The following is a 24,713-nucleotide window of genomic DNA, read 5'->3' as shown; positions in this document are numbered from 1 at the left end:
CATTCATTCTAATGGACACTTAACAACCTAGTCTAATAGAATTAATGGCTTAATCGTGTGAATTGCATGATCCACATTGAATATCTACTAAAATATGTAGCAAAATGGCACTACGAGCTTGGGGAATGTCTCAGCATTAAAAGGACACAATGACTGAGGATTCAACATTAATTAAGAAGATATGTTTTCTTTCTTCTAACTACCTCTTACACCTAGCAGAATAATCATTTAGAACATTTGAGAATTGTAGTGTGTTGAAGAAGCTAGGGACTTTTGCAAATGATTGAAAGAGAGTTTTATCAAAGAAACCAGAGTTTTCGTGGATCAAAGACTTAACATAAAAAGAAAGCCATGAATCCTGCGAAGTCAACCTCAGGAAGTGAGCATACCAAGAGATGAAGGACTCAATCAATAGTAAAGCATTGAGAGTTCACTTTGGATTACCAAGGAAGCAAATCACATGCTTCGGCTCCTTCACAACCCAAGCCACAAGTCCTAAATGTAAGAAGTGTGGGTAAGGTTCGTTGCACAGATTCAACTTTGATTCTAGACTATGCAAAGGGAATTTTTGAGTCTAAATTGGCTAAGAACCCTAAGAATTAGAGAGAAGGTGGTCACGCCCACACACTACCCAAGGTTTTGAACAATGACTATGAATCTTTTGGATTCGAGTTGTGGAGCTCCACTTTAGCTCAGTATATGGTGTCTTTGGTTCATCTATGTTTAGAATTAATAGATGCTTATGTGTAGATGTGTATGATCCTCAAGTTGGTATCATAACTAGGAGGCACCTTAAAGTTGCAATCAATGTCACATTGGTGAGGGAAATGTTGTGGATCCCTCATGACACCAATGAAGATTTTTGAATTATTGAAAAATTGTAAAACGTATGGGATACAAGGATAAACAAATTTAGATTCATAAATTTGGCACTCACACAAGATCCAAAGAATACTAAGTTGCCTCCTCTGTCGATTGCTCTACCAAGTTTTGTATCACATGACATGCAAGATATTTTTTCTATGTTTGCCTTCATTTTTTGGCTTGATAATGATGCAAATGTCGTAACTTTCAATTGGAGGTGGCCTTCCATTTGAAGACTATCAAGAGAGAAAAATCCTATAAAATGGACCTCGCAAAAGTCATAGTAGATAACATTCACCGTCAGTTAATGAATTTCAAGACTGAAGAGGCATTTAGGTATTCATCTTTCTTGTTGCATCTAATGTTATTTTAAAATTCTAAGTTCTTTGCACAACATATAGCCTTGAATGCAACAGAGACGTCCACATACCTACATAGAATTGTTCCTATATCTATGTGAACTCATATTCTTTCAGTAATGCGAAATTACTATGAGTTTTATGAATGCCTTTCAGTAATGCGAGATTACTATGAGTTTCGTGAATGTTTTTTGGCCCCTACATTGATAGACCTTTGATATATCTTCCACACTTGTAGCACAATGACCAGCCCTTCCACTTCACAATCTACCTCCATTCTCTCCAACCATTCTTACTATTCACTCCCCTATACCCATGGAAAAAAAGTTAGTTGCTTTGTAGCAACAAGTGACCATTCCCTACAGATTGCCACAAGGATCTTCCTTTGGGAAAGAATTTATCCAGTCACCAACTCAATTCCACCAGTAAATGGAGACCACAAGGAAGGCCCGTGAGACTTGCCTTGAGAAACAAAGACGAAAATCAAATAAATCCATGGTCATGTCTTGGATGAGGTTCTTGTATGAGCCAGTTCAGTTTTCACTTGTGATTCTGCATATAATGCCCACAATAATAAAGCCTCAAAGAGCATATGAAGTCGGAGGATTTCTCAATTCATGTCGTTGGTTTGAACCTTAGTCAAGAAAGGCCTCAAGACAAGGTTGAATTAATAGAAGACTCATAAATTTGTAATAACAGAATTTCTCAATACTAGTTAGTGCCTAAAGAAGAAAAAGGAGGTCATGCAGGTCAAGAGTACCATGGCCTGCCTCACTGCAAAGAACAAGGTCAAAGATTCTGATATCACCAAGCTGAAAGAAAATCTCCAAGGCTGACTCACAAAGGAGGCTCTAAAGCTTGAGCAAGATCAAAGAGTCAAGTTGCAAAAAGAGATTATAGAAGTTAGAGCTCAGGTTGAAGAGTCAAAGAAGGAGGAGGTTGCTGATCAAAAGCTACAAGAAAGAGTGAATGAAATTACTCAAGTGCATAAGAGTGGGTGAAGCTAAGGATCAACAACAATAGTTACAACAAGAGCTACAGGCAAAGGATCAGGAAATTGCGTAGCTAAAGCAAGAATTGGTAAGGAGCACCCATGTTCTAAATTGCCTCTTGATGCTACAATAACTCTATTCTTCTTTCTAGAAGTGGATCAAGCAAATGGCCTCCATCTTGAAGCCCACACTCAAGTTCATCTTGGATTCTCAATCCTTGAGAATTGAGGTTAGCATGGCAGTGAACCAAACTCTCTCCTTTGTTGCGCGCAGATCGCCAACTCCCAATTGCTTGTGAAAAAATTATACATTGTTTTTTTATGAGACCTTGTAAGCAGCTAGTGTGAGCAATAGAAGGCAAGCAGTCACCAAAGTGAATGAATCCTTAAGCTACAACAAAATGGCCTCGAAAAATAAGGCCAACTTGGATGCATTGGAGCGTGTGGTGAAAGAAATGGACACATCGAACAGTTGATCCAATTAGGCCTCCTTTCCGTGCAGATAATACAATACTTTTGGAGATTCAAATCAGAGAGTTGCTCAAAAATAAATAGAAGGATGAGTGTCTTTCAAGGCCTTAGCCAAGCACCAAGCATACAAGTAAAGACAATCCTACATCCACTCGCATAGCTTGAATACCAGATGCAAGACATGGTCCACAGTTTGAACAGCTTCTCCTTCAAGGAGATTATCAATTTGGACTACATATTTGAAGCCCTAAGAAAGAAAGCTCAACTTTTTGAAGTCGACTAGTCATCCCTACAGCTTGCCCTTATAAAACTATAGTTTCCAAGATGCCATTTTGATCAGTGTTCCCTTTTGCCCTTATGTCTTCTAATACAAAACCAGATATTTTGGGTCCAACATCCACAGTGGAGGTTCCCTATGAGTTGTTACATCTGTAGATAACTTCTACATTTTGTGGATCAATGTTGAAGGCATTGATAGAAACAATGCAAATATTGCAACAAGGTGGGTACCTATTAGAATTAGCTAAGTAAAAGCTATTTTTTAAAGTGAGTCACGCGTTGCTTGGGCGCATGTTCTTTTCATTAAGATGTTCGATCTTCCTTCATGAAGCACTAGCGAGCCACATGGCAACTTCACGCACTAGCGATAAAAGCAAAAGAGAAGAAAGCTTTTGTAAAAGGTTCATTTCGCAATATGTTGTTTGTCACAAGGGTGGGAGTTCTGGAAGCTGCTTGCGGATGGTACATTTTAAAGTTGCGCAATTGGTCGCAATGAGCAAAGGAACTGACAAGTAGGAATAGCACAGAAGGAAGCATAGTGAAACACATTGTAGCACAAGGCTCCTTAGAGCAAATGATGATCTGAAATATTTTCTAAGGTGCACAATTGATTCTTTTTTGCCACAACTTTTATCTGACGCATGCCACCATCAGGGGGAGAGCAACTACTAGTTCAAGTCAACGGAACAGGTTGCATGCCTGTCAATCTCATTCAAGATCAACAACACCTCCAACAAGTTTCAGTTGTGCTTATAATTTCCACCATGACTAGAGATTCATCGGGTCTATAAAATGATTGTTTTCTTTGTAATGGGGCTTCGGGATCTTTTTAATTTTGCTAAGTAAATAGGAGCAATATTTTCCCAACAAGCCTTAGTGGATGCTTCTCGCGAAGGGATTTGAATAGTTTAAAATTGTGCCTTATTGGCCTTTTGTAATTTGTTATGCCACCAATAATGGAGAGTATGTGGTGCGTGTTCATCTAGGAATATTTGTTTTGTGTTTTCTTAGTTTCAAGCTTTTTTAATTCTTAATGTTGCATTATAATCTAGCTTTTTAAATCATGTGTTTGCTCTTTTAAAGTTTCCATGAATTCATCTAACCAATATGAGTTACTTTATGCTATAAGGAATGATAAGTTGGTTTAAACTTTGACGCATCACGTTAGACTAGGATCTAAGTTAATTTTTGTTTCCTCTAAAAGCATTTCTCCCTTTTCTTTCCACCAAAGATTAGAAGAGTCGGCTTCTCTAAAAGTCGAGGTTGTTTCATAGATCGCAGTCCCACATACTCATATCAGAGATCAACAATATCTAAGGAAGCAAATGAATCTACTTGTGTATGACACCAGCAATGGGTCATATGAATGAAAAAAGACTAAAGGTGCTAATAAATCATAAGTTACTTCCAGATTTAAAATCTTTAAACTTGAATTTTGTAAACGTTGCGTCTTTAAGAAGCAATGTAGAGAGAAGTTTAAAACTGATAGTCATACAAGGGTGTTCTAGACTATATTTATTCAGATGTTTGGGGACTATCCCCTACAATTTCTTTTGGGGGTGTATCATCTTTTATGACATTTATAGATGATTACTCTAGAAAGGTATGGGTCTTTGTTTTTAAAAATAAAGTTAATGTGTTCAGTGTAAAATTTTGGTTGAAAAGAGTACTAATGGATCAATTAATTGTTTAAAAACGGATAATGGAGGTGAGTTCGTATCGGAATGTGAAAATTATTGAAGGAAGTTGGGATCAAAAGCCACAAAACTAAATTTTACACACCTTTGCAAAATGGTGTTGTTGAATACATGAATAGGACTCTTCTAGAGAGAGCAAGGAGCATGTTCAATAATATCAAGTTGGAGCAAAAGTTGTGGATAGAAGTAGTTAATACATCATGCTATCTGGTAAACTAATCACCACCAGTTGCAATTGTAAGATTCCCAAAGAAGTATGGACAAGTCATTCTTATGATTATTCAAATTTGAAATTTTTTGGTTGTGATTAATATGGTTTTAATTCTAAGGATTGATGTTGTAAATAAAATATATTTTTGATGGTTACAATGATGGAATTAAAAGATACAAATTGTGGGACCCTACTACTGACAAAATCATCATTAGCATAGATATAGTATTTGATGAATCTTCTCTAATAAAATTAGACATTGTAGAAGTTGATATGAAATAAGAACAAGCACCACAATATCAGCAAGTTCAGTTGGAAAACGTCCATCTATAAAAAATAAGGAACAAGAAGAAGCTTTGTAAAAGCTGAAGATGTGGATGCAAAACATAAACAAGAAAATATGGAAATACCAAAACCATTTCCAAACACATCTATACGAGTCAGAAATCCTTCTTAAAGGTATGATGATTTTGCTTCATCTATTTGATATCTAATGATGGGGAACCAAATTGTTATCAAGAAGCAACAAATGGCACTAAAAGTGCTAAAATGGTAAATAACAATGAAAGAAAAAACGGTTGCCTTGAAGAAGAATAAAACATGGCACTAGTTAGAACTTATGAAGGGTAGGAAAGTTGTTAGTTGCAAGTGGGTCTACAAACTAAAGAAAGGTATTGATGGCAAAAATTGAAAGGAACAAAGAAAGATTGGTGATAAAAGGATTTTCTTGCAAGGTATTGATTTTCATGAATTTTTTACCAATTGCTAGTTTGTTTCTATTCGAGTTATATTAGCATAGTTGAATTACTTGGTCCTGAGTTAGAGCAGCTAGATATTAAAACAAAAAATTTAGATGCAGTTTGGATAAGGAGATACATATAGAACAACTAGAAGGGTTTGTTCAAGACCACAATAGAAAATTTGTTTGCCAACTCATGAAGTCATTGTATAGCCCGAAGCAGTCACCTAGATAATGGTACATGAAATTTGATTCCTTCATGGTGAGACAAAACTTTACAAGAAGTGAGTACGACCATAGTATTTACTTCAAAAGTTTGAAGAATGGTTTATTCACTATCTTGGTGTTTTATGTTGATGATATGCTTGTAACAAGCAAAATCATGGCTAAAATTAGCAAGTTAAAGCTTAGTTAGTTAGGATATTTAATATGAAGGATCTGAGATAACAAAACAAATTTTGGGCATAGAAATACATATAGACATGGCACATGGTAAGCTTTGGTTGTCACAACAGAAATATGTGGAAAAGATCCTCATAAGATTTCATATGCAAAATGTGAAACAGGTAAATATCCCTTTAGCTTCCCATTTTAGGCTTTCTTCAAATTATGTCCTAGTAATAATGAAGAAAATGATTATATGTCTCATGTACCATTATTAATGTGGTAAGAAGTTTAATGTATGTGATGCCATGTACAAGACCGGATATTTCACATACAGTTGGTGTTGTCAGTAGATGCATGGCAAGTTCAAGTAAAGAGCATTAGGTAGCAGTGAAATAGGTGTTTTGGTATCTTAGAAGCACAAGCGATTATTGTACAACCTATAATAGTTGCAGTGATTCAGTGTGTGGTTGTGTTGATTCAGATTTTGCATGTGATTTGGATAAAAAGAGATGTACTTCAAATTATGCCTTTACTCTTGCAAGAAGAGCTATTTGTTGGATGTCAAAGCTTTCCACAACTCAGGCAGAGTATATAGCTGTCTCAAATGCATGTAAAGAGACAATTTGGTTGAAGGGTTTTTTGGGTGAGTCTCAAAAAGTGTAGGACAAAGTGCTTGTATTTTATGATAGTCAAAGTGCTATCCATTTGACTAAAAATCCATCTTATTACAGTAGAACCAAGCATATTGAAATTAAGTATCATTTTATAGGACTAGTTATTGATGGAGATTGAGTAACCCTTGAGCAAGTTCATACACCAAAAAACTGTGTAGGTATGTTTACTAAACTAGTACTGCTAGAAAGCTGAGGTGGAGTTTGGCTTCTCTTGGCTTGCAGAAAAGGTGATGAATGGGCATGGGCAGGTATCAGGTAAATTGTTGTCAAGGTGGAGATAAAACTAGTTTTCTCTAAGTTTGATATTTAAAGACCAGCTTGCAATGGCATATTTAAATATTCCCAGTATAGAAGTAGAACAAATGTAACCAAATCCACATACTACAATGTTTCTTTAGCAGATATTTCCTCTTGTTAGTGGTTAGCTATTTCCTCTTGTTAGTGGTTAGCTTCTATAAAAGGTGCCATGAAATGTAGTTTACATGGCCACTCACAAAAGTAGACCTGAGTCAACTAATAAATTAATAATCAAAAGGTGATATACCGATTACATGTGCACAAGCAAAAAATTGACCCAAATCATATAATATTCTCAAGCAATTAAAAATACAAAGGCAATCTGAAGAGATATATTGTGTTGCTTCCAGAGGAAAACAATATACATTTTAGTTGTTTCCAAGGCAACTGGCCAAAAATGCAGACATATAGGTAATCAAAAAATGAATCCAATCATTTTAGGACACAACAGAATATGGTTGCATTGCTTGAATACTCAAACAACTGTTCATTTAACAGCATGACACCGGCTAATAAGAACATAATTAGAAAGATGTTGAATCTGGTAGCATGTCTTAGGTCCCAAACTTCTCTTACCTATCGAAATAAAAAAAATTTAAAAAAATATCATCTACTTCCCTACAGTCCAAAAACATTATTTCCATTCATTTTATGCATTCTTATTTGAGGTTGTCAGTCCATGTGATGAACAAGAGGACCCAGTCAAAAAAGGCAACCTTAATCCAATGCAACATGGCGCATTTTACAGACAAGCCGAGCAGTTGGTATGTCAAGCTGTCCTAAAGCATCTGATTTTACAAGTTCCCGGAGTTGTTCTCGAGAGGTAGCGAGACAGCTATGAAAAGTAGCTAAAACTGGAGGAGTCGGCTTGGAAAGAGCAGACAACACATTGCAAAGATATTCAATATCTGCTGATAGCTGTTGTGCACCACGATCACTTATTGACTGAATGCCTCGCAACTGCTCAATGTACAGTGCTGTAGCCCCTTCGGCAACCTTTTATAAATTGCAGCATGATTTCAATTAGTAAGCAGTGAGATAACAGAAACAACTAAAAAAATTGTAGAAAATTGACAAAAGAATACCCCCAAATTTACCTTAAACATCCACTCAGTAGCAAAAAATTGGGCTTCATCAGTGTTTGCATCAGCATTAGCATTCAATCCTGTTGTTCCGCTACCCAATGCTAGAGGCTCCAGTTGTTGAGGTAAAGTAAGAAGATATTCACCAATGCTTGTAATGTATGGTTGTGGATAGGCACTAAAACTGGGTAAAGCAAAAGCATTTTCTTCTTCAACTGATGTCCAGATTGCCATTCTAGAGACATCCTTCAGCCTGTGACGAATTTTTAATATTAAAACCTCATACACAAGTTCATTGACAGCATCTGAGAATGCTCCAACCCTTTGAGATGTATGTGGAAGAGCATGAAATCGAGGATCCTTTGCCTGCACAAACAGAGGTTAAGTATCATCACAACCTTATCTAATTTACCACACATTTAATAATTAAGAATGATAGTGCAATAATAGCTCATAAAAGTTGGATCTTATGAGCAGTTTAAGTAAAAACAACATTCAATGTTGAAAGAGAAATAAAATAATTATAGCTGGATGGTACTAAATGTAGAAAAATAAAATTGTCATTTGGTTGGTACTAAAATGGAAAATGCAATACGAGATAAGGAATACAAAACAACATTTTGGTATCACTGAATGGTAAAAATCTTAAGAAGATGCAACAGTACTCTATACCCAACAGAATATCCAGTTAATTTAGAAATTTGACATATTTTCTGATTTCTATCCTCCCCTCACAGAACACCAAAATCCCATCATCTAGTATAATTCATCTATACCCAACTCTGTTGGCAACAAGGAGACTTTAGTTGCCCACTGGATGCTAGAAGGGAGGAGTTTGAAGGGATCGGAAAAGTGGGGCACAAGGAATGCCAAGAACTCAAAATGGCAATCACCGTGGGAGCAAAGCCATTGGAAGTAAAACCTTTCCGATGAAATTTATCAAACCCATGTTTGTTTGGGTCTGTGCTAGTTTAATATAAGGGGCATTACCTTATAAGTATATGCTGTTTAAACTGAGCTTACAAACCCATAAACATGAACAGGAGATGTGTTTGTAAGAAAAGCACCATACCTGAGGAAGCCCTCCACATATCTTCCAGTAAAATTGGCTATATATTACAATGTATCCCCCAAACAACAATTAGTTATCTTAATCAGTTATATCTTTTTAAAACAGAAAGAATCTGTGTTTGATGATATATATTTTATAGCTAGATAGATGGATAGATAAAGATTCTTTTTGCTTTTAAAAAATTGCAATATATATGAAGAGAGAGAGAGAGAGAGAGAGAGAGAGAGAGAGAGAGAGAGAGAGATTTTTACAAGTTTCGCTATACATGACATTAGGATTCAAGTTTAGATGACTGTATAATGCATCGAATTCACTATTCAATGTTAAATGTTCATTTATCCAAGTATAGCAGCAATAAAAATTAAAAAAAATCACACTTGTTGTTTTTAGGCAAATGCTACTGTAGGGGGTAGCTCCCTGTATTAAATTACAAAATAAAGGATACATAATAAGTTCATTACAGATGGTGCAGAAAAAATTCACATTTTCAGCAATAGACATTTTTTTGTTTTACCAAAAAAGAATCACTACTTCTTTTGAACCAAAATAAAAAGAAAATGGGGACGTCTGGACAGCCCAAGAGGATCAAGGAACATCACAGATGTCTCAGGCATGGCCAGATATCCTGACTTGTAGGGCATCTAGAACATGAGTTTCAGGTACAAATCCCCAAAAATCTCAAGGACAGGGGATGTCCTCTGCTGTCCGTGTGTCCCAGATCTATAGGGTTTAAGGAGACGGTGGGATACAGGTCCCCTTGTAACATAGGAAAGAACTATTTTTACAATGATAAAATTCTTTTATTCTCAATTGATTACTAATTTGTAACGATAATATAATGTTACTTGTGAACTTTAATTGTTGATAAATAAAAACAGCTGCACACATGAGTAGATCCTGTAGATTGCTAGTCTAATGCAACCTAATCATATCTTATCCAAGATAGCACCATTCACTACCATCAATGAGTAAAAAGAACCACAAATGAAAATATCATGTGCAATGATAAGAAGAAATTTCAATTCTTAAAATGGACCAATCATGGTTATAATATGTATGTACCACTCTAGCACTTGTTTCTACTTCATTGCACAAATCAACCAGAAGCAGGCAATCCAACATAAAATCACATCCTTATAGAAAACAATTAAAATTATTGGAAAGAGAGACAAAGAAGAAGTACAAGCTGAATAGGTAGCATACGCTCTAAGTCCAACAAATGGATAAGACTGCAGGTATTTTGCATCTTTTGTTCTGTTCTGGAATTAAAAGAATGTCTTATACAAACAAAATTATCAAGAACTAAAGAAGGGAACCAGTAGTCAAAACTGAAGCAATTTTTGATAGATGTAAAACAACCATAGATCTATTATAATCTTTACTGTATAGACTTATGTGTGTAATGAGGTCCAACATTGAAGAGACCACTATATTCAATGCAGTATTCTTTATTACAATACACTTGTAACCAGGCATTTGATAAAAAAGTGTCTAGTCATGCACCTCATTACAAGTTACCAACTTAGCAGACACACAATAGGGCAAAGATCATATTTTGGGTGCAATACAATCCATAGTCAATACAAAAGAAAAACATGGAAAGAAAAGATACCGCTAAATGCAGTAAACATATGGCACAGAAATATGGCATCCTCATAAATCAAGTGTACAGAAAAGTTGTAATCATCCACAAGTGAAATTTTATTCGTCGAGTATAGAATGTAGCATACAATTGACTTTCACATAAATTTTACCAAAAGCATTGATGGTGGTTGTTGAACCATCACAAAAATGAAATTCCAATATAAAACACATTTTGTACTGAATCTCTTGCACAGGAAATATCAAGCAAAAATGATGTAATATAAAAGAGAGTCACAAAAAGAACTTTGTTTTATCTTCTACCTCAAACCATAAAAGCAGATATCTTTGACTGCAACTGTGACCAAAATTTTCCCCACTATTTCACAATATTGTTAGCAATATATCACTGGTGATATCACAACAAATTAGTTTGGTTTTTGTTATATAAGCATTAGATCTACAATATTTTTTAACATTCTTCTCTGGAACTTCTATAAACAGGTTAAACACTTAGAATGGTGTAAGTAGGTGAAGATTTCTAGCTGTCTTTATTGAATAGCAGTTAGATCTGTTGCCAAGGGACTATGGCAGTCGCTGCTGTCATTATTTCAAAAATGGACGTAGTTATCTGCAACTGTGAAGATAGTATAATTGGGTTTGAAAACTTGTAAATGGGGAACGTGACTGTTCTTGTAAATGTGTCATAACCCTAATTCTTTCCCTCTATTTTAAATACATTTTTGATTTAGAAGTGCAAAATAGACTCTAGCAAAAAGAAATTGCAGTAGTTAGTTTTATATAATTATCAAGTTATTTTGAGATACAATTTTAAACTTATTACGATCATTTTATTTGTGATTTAAATATTGTTTGCAATAATACTAAATTAATAATTATATTTGCTAGGAAGAGGTCAAGGTGAGCGAGTTGGAAATTTCCCTTTTGGTGTCGATTTTCCACATTTTTGGAGATAAAATGAAGTGTTAAGCGATGAAGTTGTTTCAAGAAAATTTAAAAAATTGGAAATCTTCCTTCTACATGTCGAATTTCCACTCCTGGAAACTGAGTGCAAAATATGAAGGAATGAAATCTTCCTAGTGGAGATCAATTTTCCACTCTGAAAGGAAATTTTCAAGGCAAAATTTGGTGAAGGTAGAAATCTTCCTTGTGGGGTGCGAATTTCCACCCCTTGTGTTAGTTGATTTTCCACCCTTTGCAAGTAGAGCGAATTATCAAGAATTGAAGGGAAGTAAAGGAGATATCTTCCTCCTAGAGATTGAATTTCATTCTAGGCAAATTTTGCTAGTAAAATAGAACAAAGAAGTTGGAAAAACAAACAAAAACTAATCTTCCTTCTACCTTGCAAATTTCCACTCCTGCCTTCTAGGGGTCGAATTTCCACTCTTCAAGCAAATGATGAGCAATGCAAATCAAAAATGGAACAAGGTCGATCAAAAAACAAGGAAGCAAAATCTTCCTCTTAGGGGTCGATTTTCCACTCCCTCCTACATGACAAATTTCCATCCTTGCTAAGTTGAACGATGAATGGAAGAGGGTATAATTCTAAGGCATGAAAACAAAATCTTCCTTCTCCCAATCGAATTTTCACCCTTTCACTTATAATTCAAACTTAAGCACTACACATTATTTGATTTCAAAATTGCATGGAAGGAGAATGCCGACTTGATAAGGAGGAATGCGAAATTTATTTGCAAAATAAAAAAGTTTTTTAAGACAAAGTCGGCTGGAAGGAAACGATTGAAAGGGTGTGACTCATGTTGTGAGGCATATAAAATGAGGAAAGCGCTACTCATCCAAAAACAATTCAAAATCTGCTAAGCAAATTCGCTTTAAAGAAGAGCATTTCAAATTTGCATCAAGGGAGAAGATCTTCTCAAAATCGCAGCCAGCAAAGAGGAAATTCAAAATTCAATCAAATTTTCCAGCATTGAGATGCGAAGTTGAAATCAAATCATTGAAAGGAAGGAGAGGGCTGATCAAAGATCAAAGCCCAAATCGTTTCTTGCTAGGCAGAGCAACTGAATTTTAGAGCCTAATTCCATCATTCAGATTTAAAATCAGAACTTTATCAAGTATGGAATGCCTGATTTTGGATTAATTTGTGAGGAATTTCATTTTCAAATATTGTCAAGTGCATAATTCCATTCCTGGAATTGTCATTTAAAATGTGAAATTCTGATTTTATTTTAGATTTTATAAGTAGAGATCAAAACTCGAGCAATTCTGGAATTGATAACTTTGAGCATTTTCTTAATCATTATTCGTTTTAAAACCAAGTTTTTGACTTTGACCTTCATACAGGAACATGTCGAGATCGAAGACCAAAGGTAGTGTGAGGAAGATTCAGATGAAGACCGTGCTTAGACGTTTCTTCCCGGAGTCACAAATTTCATCAAGATCAAGGAAAGTTGAGGATACCAACTTGGAACAACTGGATCTAGTCAAGCTCAAGAGGAAAATGTTCGGCACCCAAGATCAAATGCCATCCACATTGGCAAGCAACATGTTTAAGAATGGAATCTACCAAGCCGCCAGTTTCTTGCCAGCAGTTCAATGCAATGAGTTGATGGTTGAATGTGCAAGACATTATGATCCTAAAACATGGACGATAGTGGCACCTAATGGAGTAGTCCTTGCATTCCTCTCGGAAATTCCTCTCGGAAGAAGCAATCAGGGAGACCTTTGGCATTCCTCATTATGATGGGATGTTGAACATAACAAAGCAAGAATCAATGGCATTATTTGAAAAAGCACCTGGAAGATATATGGGCTTTGTTACTTCAGACTTGAGGAGCAGATTGAAGAGACCACAGCAATATGGTGTTCATGCTAAACAGAATCATGGGCAGCCCACAAGGAGCAGTGTTTGAAATGTGGATGTTCTACTATATAGAAGAGATTTCTCTAGGTTTGAAGATGATAAATTGGGCTAAGATGATTAGCGACAACCTAGGTGTACAGTTGAGGAACCTAGAAAGAACAAGAGTATTCTACTTGAGTTCTTATGTGATATAGATGTTGGCCAGGAACATAAGATATAAAGGATTGATACGTAAAGCAGAAGTAGGACTTAAGAGAGGTCAACTCAAGGTGTACAACTACTATCCACACTTGCAATTGCATGCGAAAGAGCATTATAGAAGAGTAAACAATGCATTCTCGATGTGTCTCACTCGTTTACTACAAGGTGGAACACACAACAGGTTATCAAAGGAGGCTACAGCTCTAGTAGAGAAGTTTGGTTCGTGGTTCATCCAGTTTCCAACTTTCAAATACATAAGAATCCAGGGGTGCACATATCATCCGTACAAGCTTCCTAGATACCCGACTAACAAGATGGTGCTACTTGAGGTGGTGAGGCAATCAACCAAGTTTGATTTCATTCAAAAGGGGAAGCATCAACCTGGAATATCCTTTCCTATCTTAGTTGGTAAGATGGTAGAGGCATGTCCTACAGCCCAAGAAGCCAAGACAACCAATACAGAGTTGCAATTTTACCAACTTGATATATACGAGATTAGATCGTGCTTTGATCCCTATCATAGGATTCACAAAGTGGAAAGGAAAAGATACAAGCATAGAGTCGACATAGAGGATTATTGGGCTAAACTCACAAATGAATTTGTAGTTAGAAAAAAGTTGTGGTCCAGGATGTCAATTGATTTCATTCAAAGATGCAATATTTTCCCAGTTCTTGATCAAGTGAAAAATAATGGAGTATGTATTGCCTCAATACGAGCAAGAAAAGGATAAGCCTATCTTAGCACCAACTTGGTCACAACCTAAGCTAACAGATATAAACACATTGATGAAGGATGTGATCGATAATTCAAGATGGTGGATAGATCAACAAATTGACAAGTTGAGAAATCAAGGTGTATCACTTACATATTGCAAGATAGATGATGAGGAGTCTTCTTCCAATGAAGATGAAACAATGAAAAGTAATGAAGAAAGGAATAGTGAAGGAGAAGTTTGAGTTTCCAGAAAAAGGAAGGATACTAATGAAAGTCCTCAAGTAGAGGGAATTTTGGGAAAGTAGGTTGCTAGTGTGGAATCTTGGTGTAAGAAGTCAAGAACAAATGCTACTCAATCAATTATGAACACCTCATCAGTTAGAGAACTCGAAATGAATCAAGAGCAACGAACGCCTTCTTAGGATAGAGCATCTCCGATTTTGGATCATCTTGAAGTAGAAGAGACAATTGTAGTAGAAGATTTGGGAAATCCTAGCCCAAATACAAATGAAGGACAGGATGAAATCACCATTTCGGCCTTGAGAGGAATCAATGAGGATAGCTAGCTAGAGGATGGAATGGAGTTATCCATAGCACCTGATTGGTTGAAGGAAAGAATGAGTAAGAAGGTAGTCTAGGAAGTTCAACCCATTGAGGACATAGATGATTTCTTTGCAAGAATGACAAAGCTAAGGAGCAAAAGAAGGCAAAGAAGTTCTCCCACATCACAAGAGACAACTCAAGATCACACATTCTACATGTGGCAATCCCCATGGTTGATAAGCCAAGAGAGGAGATCACTCCAATGGACTATGTGGTTAAAACACTTGACCTTGGACCTACAACAAAAGAGCAAGAATTCCAAGAGTTAAATGATTTTGTCATGACAATCCAGCAAAGACTCAACAAAACAAAAGAGAAGAAAGATAATTTGGAAGCCGAAAATATGAGATTGAAGGAGTTCATACAACAGTTAATGAAATCAGTGAGGCAAGAAGATGATATGTTTGTCCCACCTATTTCCATTCCGCAGGAATCATTTGAAAGTCTTGAAGTCGTGAGAAGCACAAATCAAGAAGTGAGGAAGTGGATGGAAAATACCTCAAGGCAAGCGGAAGAGTTTCTACAAGGAATTGTTCAAATATATGATGACATAGTATTGTTTGAAGGGAGAGTCCAAAGTATGGAAATTCAGTGGGAAGACCTTCCGATGGCACAAGATAAGACAATTCCTCGTCTCAAGGTGTTGAAGGGGATTCCTATGCAAACATCAATACAAGAAAGTGTGGTTAAAGAAGGAAATATTTATGATTTCAACCATTGGTATAGTTCCTTGATGATGACTAAGGCAACACTTGATAGAGCGAAAGGAGAATTTGAAAAGATAGAAGGATACAATCAAAGATCCTTACATCCTTGGAGGAACTATTAGGCCAAGAAATAAGTGAGGATGATGGTTTGAACTTAACAGAATTGAAGGAGAAGATGAAAGCCACCTATTTTCAGGGGTTAGAGTCCATCAAAGAAAATCAGTTCAATGAAATCCTTTCCTTCATGATTTTCATGAATCATCTCTAGAGACAGCAAGCAAAGTGGGAAAAGATCTTCGAAGCATGCACAAAAGAATTGGACGTGATAGAATTGCAGCTTGATGCCTTTTTGAGTATCGCCATGGATGAGCTTGAATTAATCATGACCAAATTCATTGCACATGGAACCAAAGAAAGAGACAAGGGAAATCGAATTCTACAAGATAGTTTGTTAGATGATAAGGTGTCATCTAATTTTTCTCATTGGCTCTCGCTCCTCATGGTTTTTAATGAGGAGAATATTCCATTTTTAATGCATGGTGTTTTATGATTTTTTGTAAACCCTCATTAGGGCTTAGGTGGTTTAATCTTGGCCATTGATTATGGATCAATCTTTGGAGAATAGGAGCTCTATATAAGCTAGCTCATTTCATTTGTACCTCACAAGAGACTTTGGAGAATTGTTGCTATAGTGCTGCCAAATTGATATAAGACATTGGAGCTTGGTGATTTTATATTGTGTCATAGGGTTTGCCAAATTTTCGGCTTCAAGTTCGAAATTCTGCAAACTTATAAAAAAGGTTTTAAATTCATTAAAATTCGTCTAAAAAATCATGCAGAACAGGGCGACTATAGTTTTATTAAAATATATTTCTGCAAAGCATTGTTTTAGGGTTTTTAATAGCTTTTTCAATGAATAATGCCTCAACCTCGATGTAGCACAATATTTGACTGTTGACAACGAATTTTCTCTCGTTGGCAACTTGGGCACAACAAATCTCTCCATTTGAAAAGCACCAATCACGACGGTGGAGGAACATAGGGTGAGAAAAAAAAGGTTTGCAATTAACGTATGGAACAAGGCATGTTTTTGACCATAGGAAGGCCTCTACACAAAGCCGCATAGCTAACCTTCATCACCACCTCTGCTCAATTCCAAGTCTCCCTAAGAGGTCATCGCCTCATTTGTAGTTTAGGGATTTTTTTTAAAGAATTTCATTAACTTATTTTTATATTTAATTAAATTTTAAGCAATGATTTTGTATCACATTTGTTTCTTCTAATACTTTATTTATATTAATTTTTTATTAGAAGAATAGTATTTGATTTATTTAAATCTAGTATCATTTTAATTTACTTGTTAATCATTTGATTTTTACATGAAATTTAATCTTTTTTATTTTGAAAATAAGTTTTTTTAATTTAGTATTTATATAAATCTACTATGTTTTAGTTTTTATTTTTTAAAATAAAAATAAAAATAACTATGTAATATTTTTTAAAGAATATTTAATATTTTTTAAATTTAAAGTAAAATTAATATATTTTTATTTTATGTTTTTTAAAAATAATTTTACTGATTTTATTTTTTAAGTTAACAATATTAATATTATATTTTTATTTTTATGTTTTTTAAAATACAATTTAGTATTTTTTGGTTCAACTTTGATAACTTTATTATGATTTATAAATGTGTCATCTTTTTATAATGCTTTTAGATCTATTCACCAATGGTAACTATTTTGATAATTTTTTGGATATATTATTTAAATTTTAAAAAAATTAAATTTATTAAAGGCGACTTTAATGTCGAATTTTTCCCCTTGCCAAACTTTATCTGAATTTTATTGTTGCTGAACACGAACTCAAATTCAAACCTTGTGACTTAGATTTTATATGTTTTCTTGGAGTATTTGCATGGTTTTATATCTTCTCAAGTAATTTAAATTTGCTTAAGTTACTTTAGTTGAATGAAAGTTATTGTGGATGATTCATTATGAAACTCATATGTTCATACCATTTACAATTTGTTGATTATAAGTTGTAGCGCACGGTTAGTCTGAACCTTTAAAATAAGCTTAACCTTGATTGCTTCTCACTCATCAATATGCATACCTCTTATGGTGTTGATGATTATTAGTAGTAATTTGAATATCATTAGCTTATCTTAGAAGATCGCACCAGCTCTGCCTAGTTGTCCATTGCATGGAAGAACAAAGCATTGTTGAGTTTCACTAAGTCATTCATCATCTCTTACATTCTACAATAAGATTAGGAATTCTCAAACCTTATTCCTTTTTCGCTTTTTTTATAAGTCATTAGAAGTAGTAAGCAAGAAACATCATTGAAAATCATTCGAAAGAATAATCGGACTCATAGGGCATTTTCCTAGTTTTGAAGTGATCATCTCCTAGGAACAATTACGTAAGTCCCCTTGGATTACTAGCAATCACATCAACCATTGAGTCTATCCACACGCCAAGACCTGACAATATAAATCTTGGAATCATCTCAAGTGATCATTTAACTCAGCATTTGGGAGGATTTTGTTCAAGAGAGGGTACAGTATGTTGAGACATGGACCAGCTAGGACTCGAACCTAGGACCTTCCATACACTGCTGGATTGCTCTGGCCCCTCTTGGACCAGTGTATCGTTGGTCCGGGTGTGGCCTATTTCCAACACCAACACCCCCCCTTAAGCCACACCTGTCGTGTGCTTGGGGCTCCTAGCCTGGACCTGGCTCTGATACCATGTTGAGACATGGACCAGCTAGGACTCAAACCTAGGACCTTCCATATGCTATTGGAGTGCTCTAGCCCCTCTTGGACCAGTCTATCGTTGGTCCAGGTGTGGCTTATTTCCAACACCAACAAAGTATTCAATACTTTATTCTGTGTTCTAAGTGTCAGAAAACACACATCAACAATACTTTTTGTAGTTTGCTGATTGTCAGCTACAGTATAAAGTTATCCCAAACCTAATCATTGTGCTGAGTTCTATTGTGGATACTTGTTCAAGTTGCGTTAGCATTGGATATTTGGATGATGTATTCGCGATGTGAAAATATTCCATTTCCTTAGAAGACAGCATCAAGTTTGTGTAGGTGTTGTCATCATAGCAAAGCAAACCTTGGTTCGCGGGAATTTGTCTATCTAAGTAACATTCATCATCATCATTGATCTTATCAAGAGTAGCGTAGTCTTCCTAAATCCATTTCCCTTTTTATCTTTATTTTCAAAATCAAGTTAGTTTCCATGTTCCAAAGTTCAAGCAAAACGTAATTCCCCTTGTGATTCCAGCAATATCACATCATATATCACCAAGTCTATCCACAATGTAAAGCCAAGACCTGACTGTAGAAACCTTGGAGTTGCCTTATTTTATCACGAAATTTAGCACTTGAGGAGCCTTTGCTCAAGAGGGGATAAAATACTAAGTATTTTATTCTATGTTTGAGGTGCATAAAAAAAACATCAACACTATCGATAAAATTAAAAGACTTGAGAAATTCAAAGTTGAATGATCAAATTTGAGAAGACAGCGAAAAGTCTGAGAAAACATTTAGGGACTTAAAGACTAAGTTGAAGAATATCAATGCATTGAAGATGTGTTGAAAGAGCAGCTAAAGGCAAAAATATCGGAGTATGAAAAACTTGAATCAGAAATTGTTTCCATGAGGAAGGAGCTAGAAAAGACTAAACAACTCAACGGAATCATGAAATTTGACAAGTGTTTGGAAATGTTAGAAGAACTTATTAACTCACAAAGATCACCCTTTGTCAAAAGAGGTTTCGGTTTTGATGGTGAAAGTTCGCAAGCCACAAAGCAATTGGATAGTAAGAATTATGTTGCGGCCCTCAAAAGTTCCAACAAGGAAGTAAGAAAGAAGGTGAGCAAAGAAGAGAATTGTCATACACCCACCATAAGGAAGGTATCAACGCTCAAGAAAATGGTCTTAATAATAAGACTTCACCATTTTCTGCTTTCCTAAACTGTATCAAGCCATAAATACCAGCGACCCATATGCAAATCAACCACAGCGACTAAATTGAAAATGATTAAGGATTGCTACATTAGCATGTGTCACTAACAATGATTAATGAGGTGTGACTACACCAAACAGCCAAAACCTGGGCATTAGCAAGTAAAGCCGGCTACTATTAGAAATACAAATAATAATGGTTATTAGAAGAGCGCCAATTAAGCCCTGGAAAACAAATAAATATTGGCAGAAAAATGAATATCATACAATGTCTAACTAGGCTAAGGATAAAGCAATATTTAAATTAAAATTTCTTTTAGGCCAACTGAGTTAAGGCAGCGGTCAGTTTGAAGAGGCATCTTCATTCAAGAATAAGAAGACCCTTGGTAAACTCACACCCCTACATGTCCCTAAGGGATATAAGAGAAGAGTCTCCCATTGGAGAAGGGGCATCGAATAGGAGAAAGAAAGAAAAATCAAGGAAAAGATCAATCAAGCATCAGCACTCACAAGAGCAGATCAACCCCTAACATGTGCATAAGCAATAAGGCAGATAGAGATCAGATCAGTAAATCATTGTTTACTGTCGGCTGTAGCATTACTATTCAATTGTGGTATGCATAGATATGTGTTTGTTATGTATGCTTGATGTATGGGCTATAATATATGTATAATGATGTATTTAATGAATAATCCTTAATAAATTGATATTGGCAATTATGTGAAATGTCTAGACTCTCAATCTATTTGTCTAATTATTGCAATCAACCATAACAAGGTTAGTAAAGAAGTACAAGGAGAGAGAAACTGTTATGAGGTCCTCTTCTAAGTACACCACCTCATGGTGGCTGGCTAGTGGCTTGCCACATGAGGCCAAGGGGGGCAAGGTGTATCCCGACATCCTATTGTGACTTCCCCACCAATCTCAACAAGGGTTGATTATTGGAATGGATTCAAAGGGATCTCAATCATAGATGGCGAATAAGGTGGCATGCATAGGGAGAGCAGGTACAAGTGTCCTCACTTTGCGCCACCTATCATGTTCCCTTATCCAGGCTGTTATGGTTGAACCCAAACAATTAAAAAATATTATATGATTAAGATGATTGTGAATATGTGTTTTCTAACCCTAATAATAACCGATATTATGTATTCCATTCTTTCAATGATTGCAGGGTTTCAACCAAGATCTATCTTGCTTTATATTCTTCAGGTAAAGGTTAGGGTAATTCCCAAAAGGGGACGTTACAAGAATAAAAAGGAAAAAAGAAAAAGGAAACAAGCAAGATGGAGGATAGCGCCTTACAATCTCAAAGAACCAATCTTAGATGTTCATTCCCTAAAAGAAAGCGACGCACTACCAAGTTCAACTATTCCTTTCATGGCTATTGTTTTTCATGCAATCAATATGGTATTAGAGCATTGGAATGTAGAGTGCACACAAGTAATGACTTTGGAAACTTCAACTCATTTGCTCCTCTAATGGATTATAATATCATATGCTACAAGTATAACAATTTTGGACACGGCTAAGTTCTACAAATGCACTTTCACTGAGCCTCCAAGACAAGATAAGAAAGAAGATGTTTATGACAAGAAGAAGAATGAACCAAACAAAGTTTGGAAAAAGGAGCAAGAGATCAAGGAAAGTTCTATGCTTGTACAAGTTGCACTACATGCTCAAGATGAGAGAAATCAATGGTATGTTGGCAATGGATGCTCAATCCACGTGAATAGCGACAAGAGCAAATTTCTCTCTTTGAAAAAGGTGGATGAAGGAACGGTAAAACTCAGAGACAATGCTACACAAAACATAAAAGGCAAAGGTACACTCGATCGAGACAATGGAAGAACCAAAACTAAAGATGTTTTATATGTAGGACTAAAGTATAATCTACTGAGTGTTGTGTGACGAAGGGCACACCTTTACATTTCATTCCAAAGGATGCAAAATTATGAAAGATGGAAAACTAATAGCTGATGCCTACAAAACATATGGAAATCTCTACATTCTTAATAAGGTCAAAAGTGAAAATTGCTACATGGGGCAAGAAGATGAGAGTTGGCTATGGCACAAGAGGATGGGTCATCTAAACTTTGATAACATTGTAAAGATCAGCAAAAAGCAAGCCATAAGGGACATGCCAAAAACAGCAAAGCCTTCATATACCATTAGCAAACAGTGTCAAAATGGGAAACAAACAAGGACAAGCTTCAAATCGAAGCAATATTCTACATCAAAACATTTGGAATTTGTTTACACTAATTAGTGTGGGCCCACAAGGACAAAAAACTTGCAAGGCGAGTACTATTTCATGTTGTTAATTGATGATTATTCCAGGATGACGTGGGTAGCATTTCTTAAAGAAAAATCTGAAGCAATAGAGAAGTTTAAGGCATTCAAATCCTTAGTAGAAAATGAAACAAGACTGAAGGAAAACGCTTGAAGAATATTGTGTAAGGCATGGGATAAGGAGACAATATTTGGCAGCAAGGACTCCACAGGAATATGTAGTAGTCAAGAGAAAAAATAGAACTATCCAAGGTATGGCAAGAGAAATGCTCAATGAATCCAAGATAGTTGACACTTTTTGGAAAGAAGCAGTTCATAGAGCTGTATACATCTCCAACCAAGCACAAATCAAGGTAAATAACAAGAAAACTCCTTAAGAAATTAGAAGGAAGGGCTGCATCAATAAAGTATTTCAAGGTTTTTGGAAGAAAATGCTACATAAGAAGGGACAATGAAGATCTAGGAAATTCAATTCTAGAAGCGATGAAGGCGTTTTCCTTAGATATTCCACGAGGAAAAAAGCTTACAAGTGTTATAACAAGAAGTTACAAAAAGTTGTTAAAAGTGCAAGCATGAGGGTTAACAAAGAAAGGCATCAAAAGGAAATAGTACAAGAAATTGATTATCATAAGGAATAAAGTTGTAAAGAAGAAGAAATAGAAGAAACTGAAACTGAAGAAGTTAAGCAAGGAAATCCAAAATCATCAAAAGGAAATAGTACAAGAAATTGATTATCATAAGGAAGAAAGTTGTAAAGTAGAAGAAATAGAAGAAACTGAAACTGAAGAAGTTAAGCAAGGAAATCCAAAAGCACCAACCAAAAACCCATATAAATTTGTGATTTGATTATCGGAGGCAAAGACACGGAAACTCAAACAAGAAGAAGACTTGCCAATGCGATAGAACAAGCAAATCTATGTTTGCTTTCCAAAATTGAGCCAAAGAACTTTTTAGAAGCAAGTGAAGACAAACATTGGATCAAGGCTATGGGGGAAGAAATGGATAAAATAGAGAAGAATGAGGCTTGGAAGCTTGTCCCAAGACCTAAGGACAAGAATGTTATTGGAACCAAGTGGATGTTTTAACAAGTTGAATGAAGAAGGGGAAGTCAAAAGTAATAAGGCAACACTTGTCTGCAAAGGATATGCACAAGTTGAAGGAATAGACTTTGAAGAAACATTTGCTCTGGTTGCAAGATTAGAGGCTATCACAATGTTCTTAGCTCTAGCAATTTTCAAAAATTTCAAAGTTTACCAAATGGATGTCAATTCAACCTTTTTGAATGTACTAAAGCAAGCCCCAAGGGCTTGGTATTCAAGGTTAGACAAGTACCTCCAAGAGCAAGGCTTCAAAAAAGGAATAGCAGATAGCAACCTCTATATCAAGAGTGAAGGAAACAAATAACTGATTGATGTGGTATATGTCAGTGACATCATTTTTGGAGGTGACAATGATAAGATGTGCTAGGACTTCACGTCAAATGTGCATAAGGAATTTGAGATGTCAATGTTGGGTGAGCTATTTTCAATTTCTACTTATCAATGAAGATTGTTGTCATTACTTCATTTGTAAATATAGTTGTATTATTGACGTAATTGCTTGAGAATTTTCATTTTTACATATCAGTTGTAATGTCCCCTACCTGATCTATTTAAATATACTAAAATTGATAGATTTTCTTCAATAAGTTATTAACAAGTGCTTGTCTATTTTCCTCATTAGCTGATTAATTTCATTATTCATAGTTCTTAATATAGATATCAAACCTTGCTACTACTTCAGTTTTAAGGGAGAAGGGTTTACATATGTTACCAAAGTGCTTAGAGACCAACTACAATAGGTTCCCTCAAAGTTTACAGATCCAAGCCCTTACCTATCTTGGGTCTATACCCTCAAGGCTTATGGGTCGCCGATCCTCACCCTATCTTGGGACTTAACCTATTGCTTGGATTTAGACTGCCCCTCTTTGGAACATCTCAATCCCATCTTCTTAAATACGGAAAGTAATAACATGATTTAGACTATAAGTATATATATTTCTTATGTATTATGAATATATATATGAAATTAAGTATGACTGTCATACATATTGCAGTCCATATTAGCATTACTATTAATTCTGCATAAGAACATTATTGGGCTTCATATATTAAGCATACTTATTAAGCACATCCCCATGCATACCACCAAGAACACAAATGTTACTGTCTGTAACTTGATAACAATTCTGATCTAATCTGATCAATGGTGATCTTACTAGATGCTTTTGATTCCTTTCCCTTATATCTCTCAATGTGAGGGAGAGGTCACACCTCTTCATCATGTATACCCTTTGGCAAGAGATACACCCTTTCACCATTAGCACCCTTTGAAAGAGTGCAACTCTTCATTATTTCTGCCCTTTGAAAGGGATACAACCTCTCATAATCAGATCTGCACTTATCATTTAAATCAGATCTGCACTTCTCATTTCCAAATTATTCCCCCTCTCAAATGAGGTTCTCTTCTCCCTTTTATATCTCATTGTTGAGGGAGTCACAACCTTTCCTTTCATTTCTTTTGACTTTTCATTAACTTAATTATTTTTTAATTAATCATATTTAATTATATTTAATTATTTTATTTTATACTTTAATTTAATTTTAAATATTTTAATTTTAT

The 24,713-nt window shown here is 35.4% G+C and overlaps 1 protein-coding gene across 2 annotated transcripts in view; it reads right to left on the bottom strand.

Annotated features, from left to right (window-relative positions):
- Positions 1-7,272: 7,272 nt before the first annotated feature.
- LOC131050173 (conserved oligomeric Golgi complex subunit 7) overlaps positions 7,273-24,713 on the bottom strand; it is a 97,446-nt gene continuing 80,005 nt past the window's right edge. For both annotated transcript variants that reach the window (XM_057984358.2, XM_057984357.2), the window contains exons 9-10: positions 8,067-8,417; positions 7,273-7,965 (exon numbers count right to left, since the gene is read on the bottom strand). In XM_057984358.2, the coding sequence (XP_057840341.2) occupies positions 7,687-7,965; positions 8,067-8,417 (630 nt within the window). In that variant the 3' untranslated portion in view covers positions 7,273-7,686. The remainder of the gene's footprint in view (positions 7,966-8,066; positions 8,418-24,713) is intronic.

Source organism: Cryptomeria japonica, chromosome 1, assembly GCF_030272615.1.
Source record: "Cryptomeria japonica chromosome 1, Sugi_1.0, whole genome shotgun sequence".
Taxonomy (NCBI): Eukaryota; Viridiplantae; Streptophyta; class Pinopsida; order Cupressales; family Cupressaceae; genus Cryptomeria; species Cryptomeria japonica.
The sequence above is the reverse complement of the archived record's forward strand: the minus strand, read 5'-3'. Positions and strand labels throughout refer to the sequence as shown.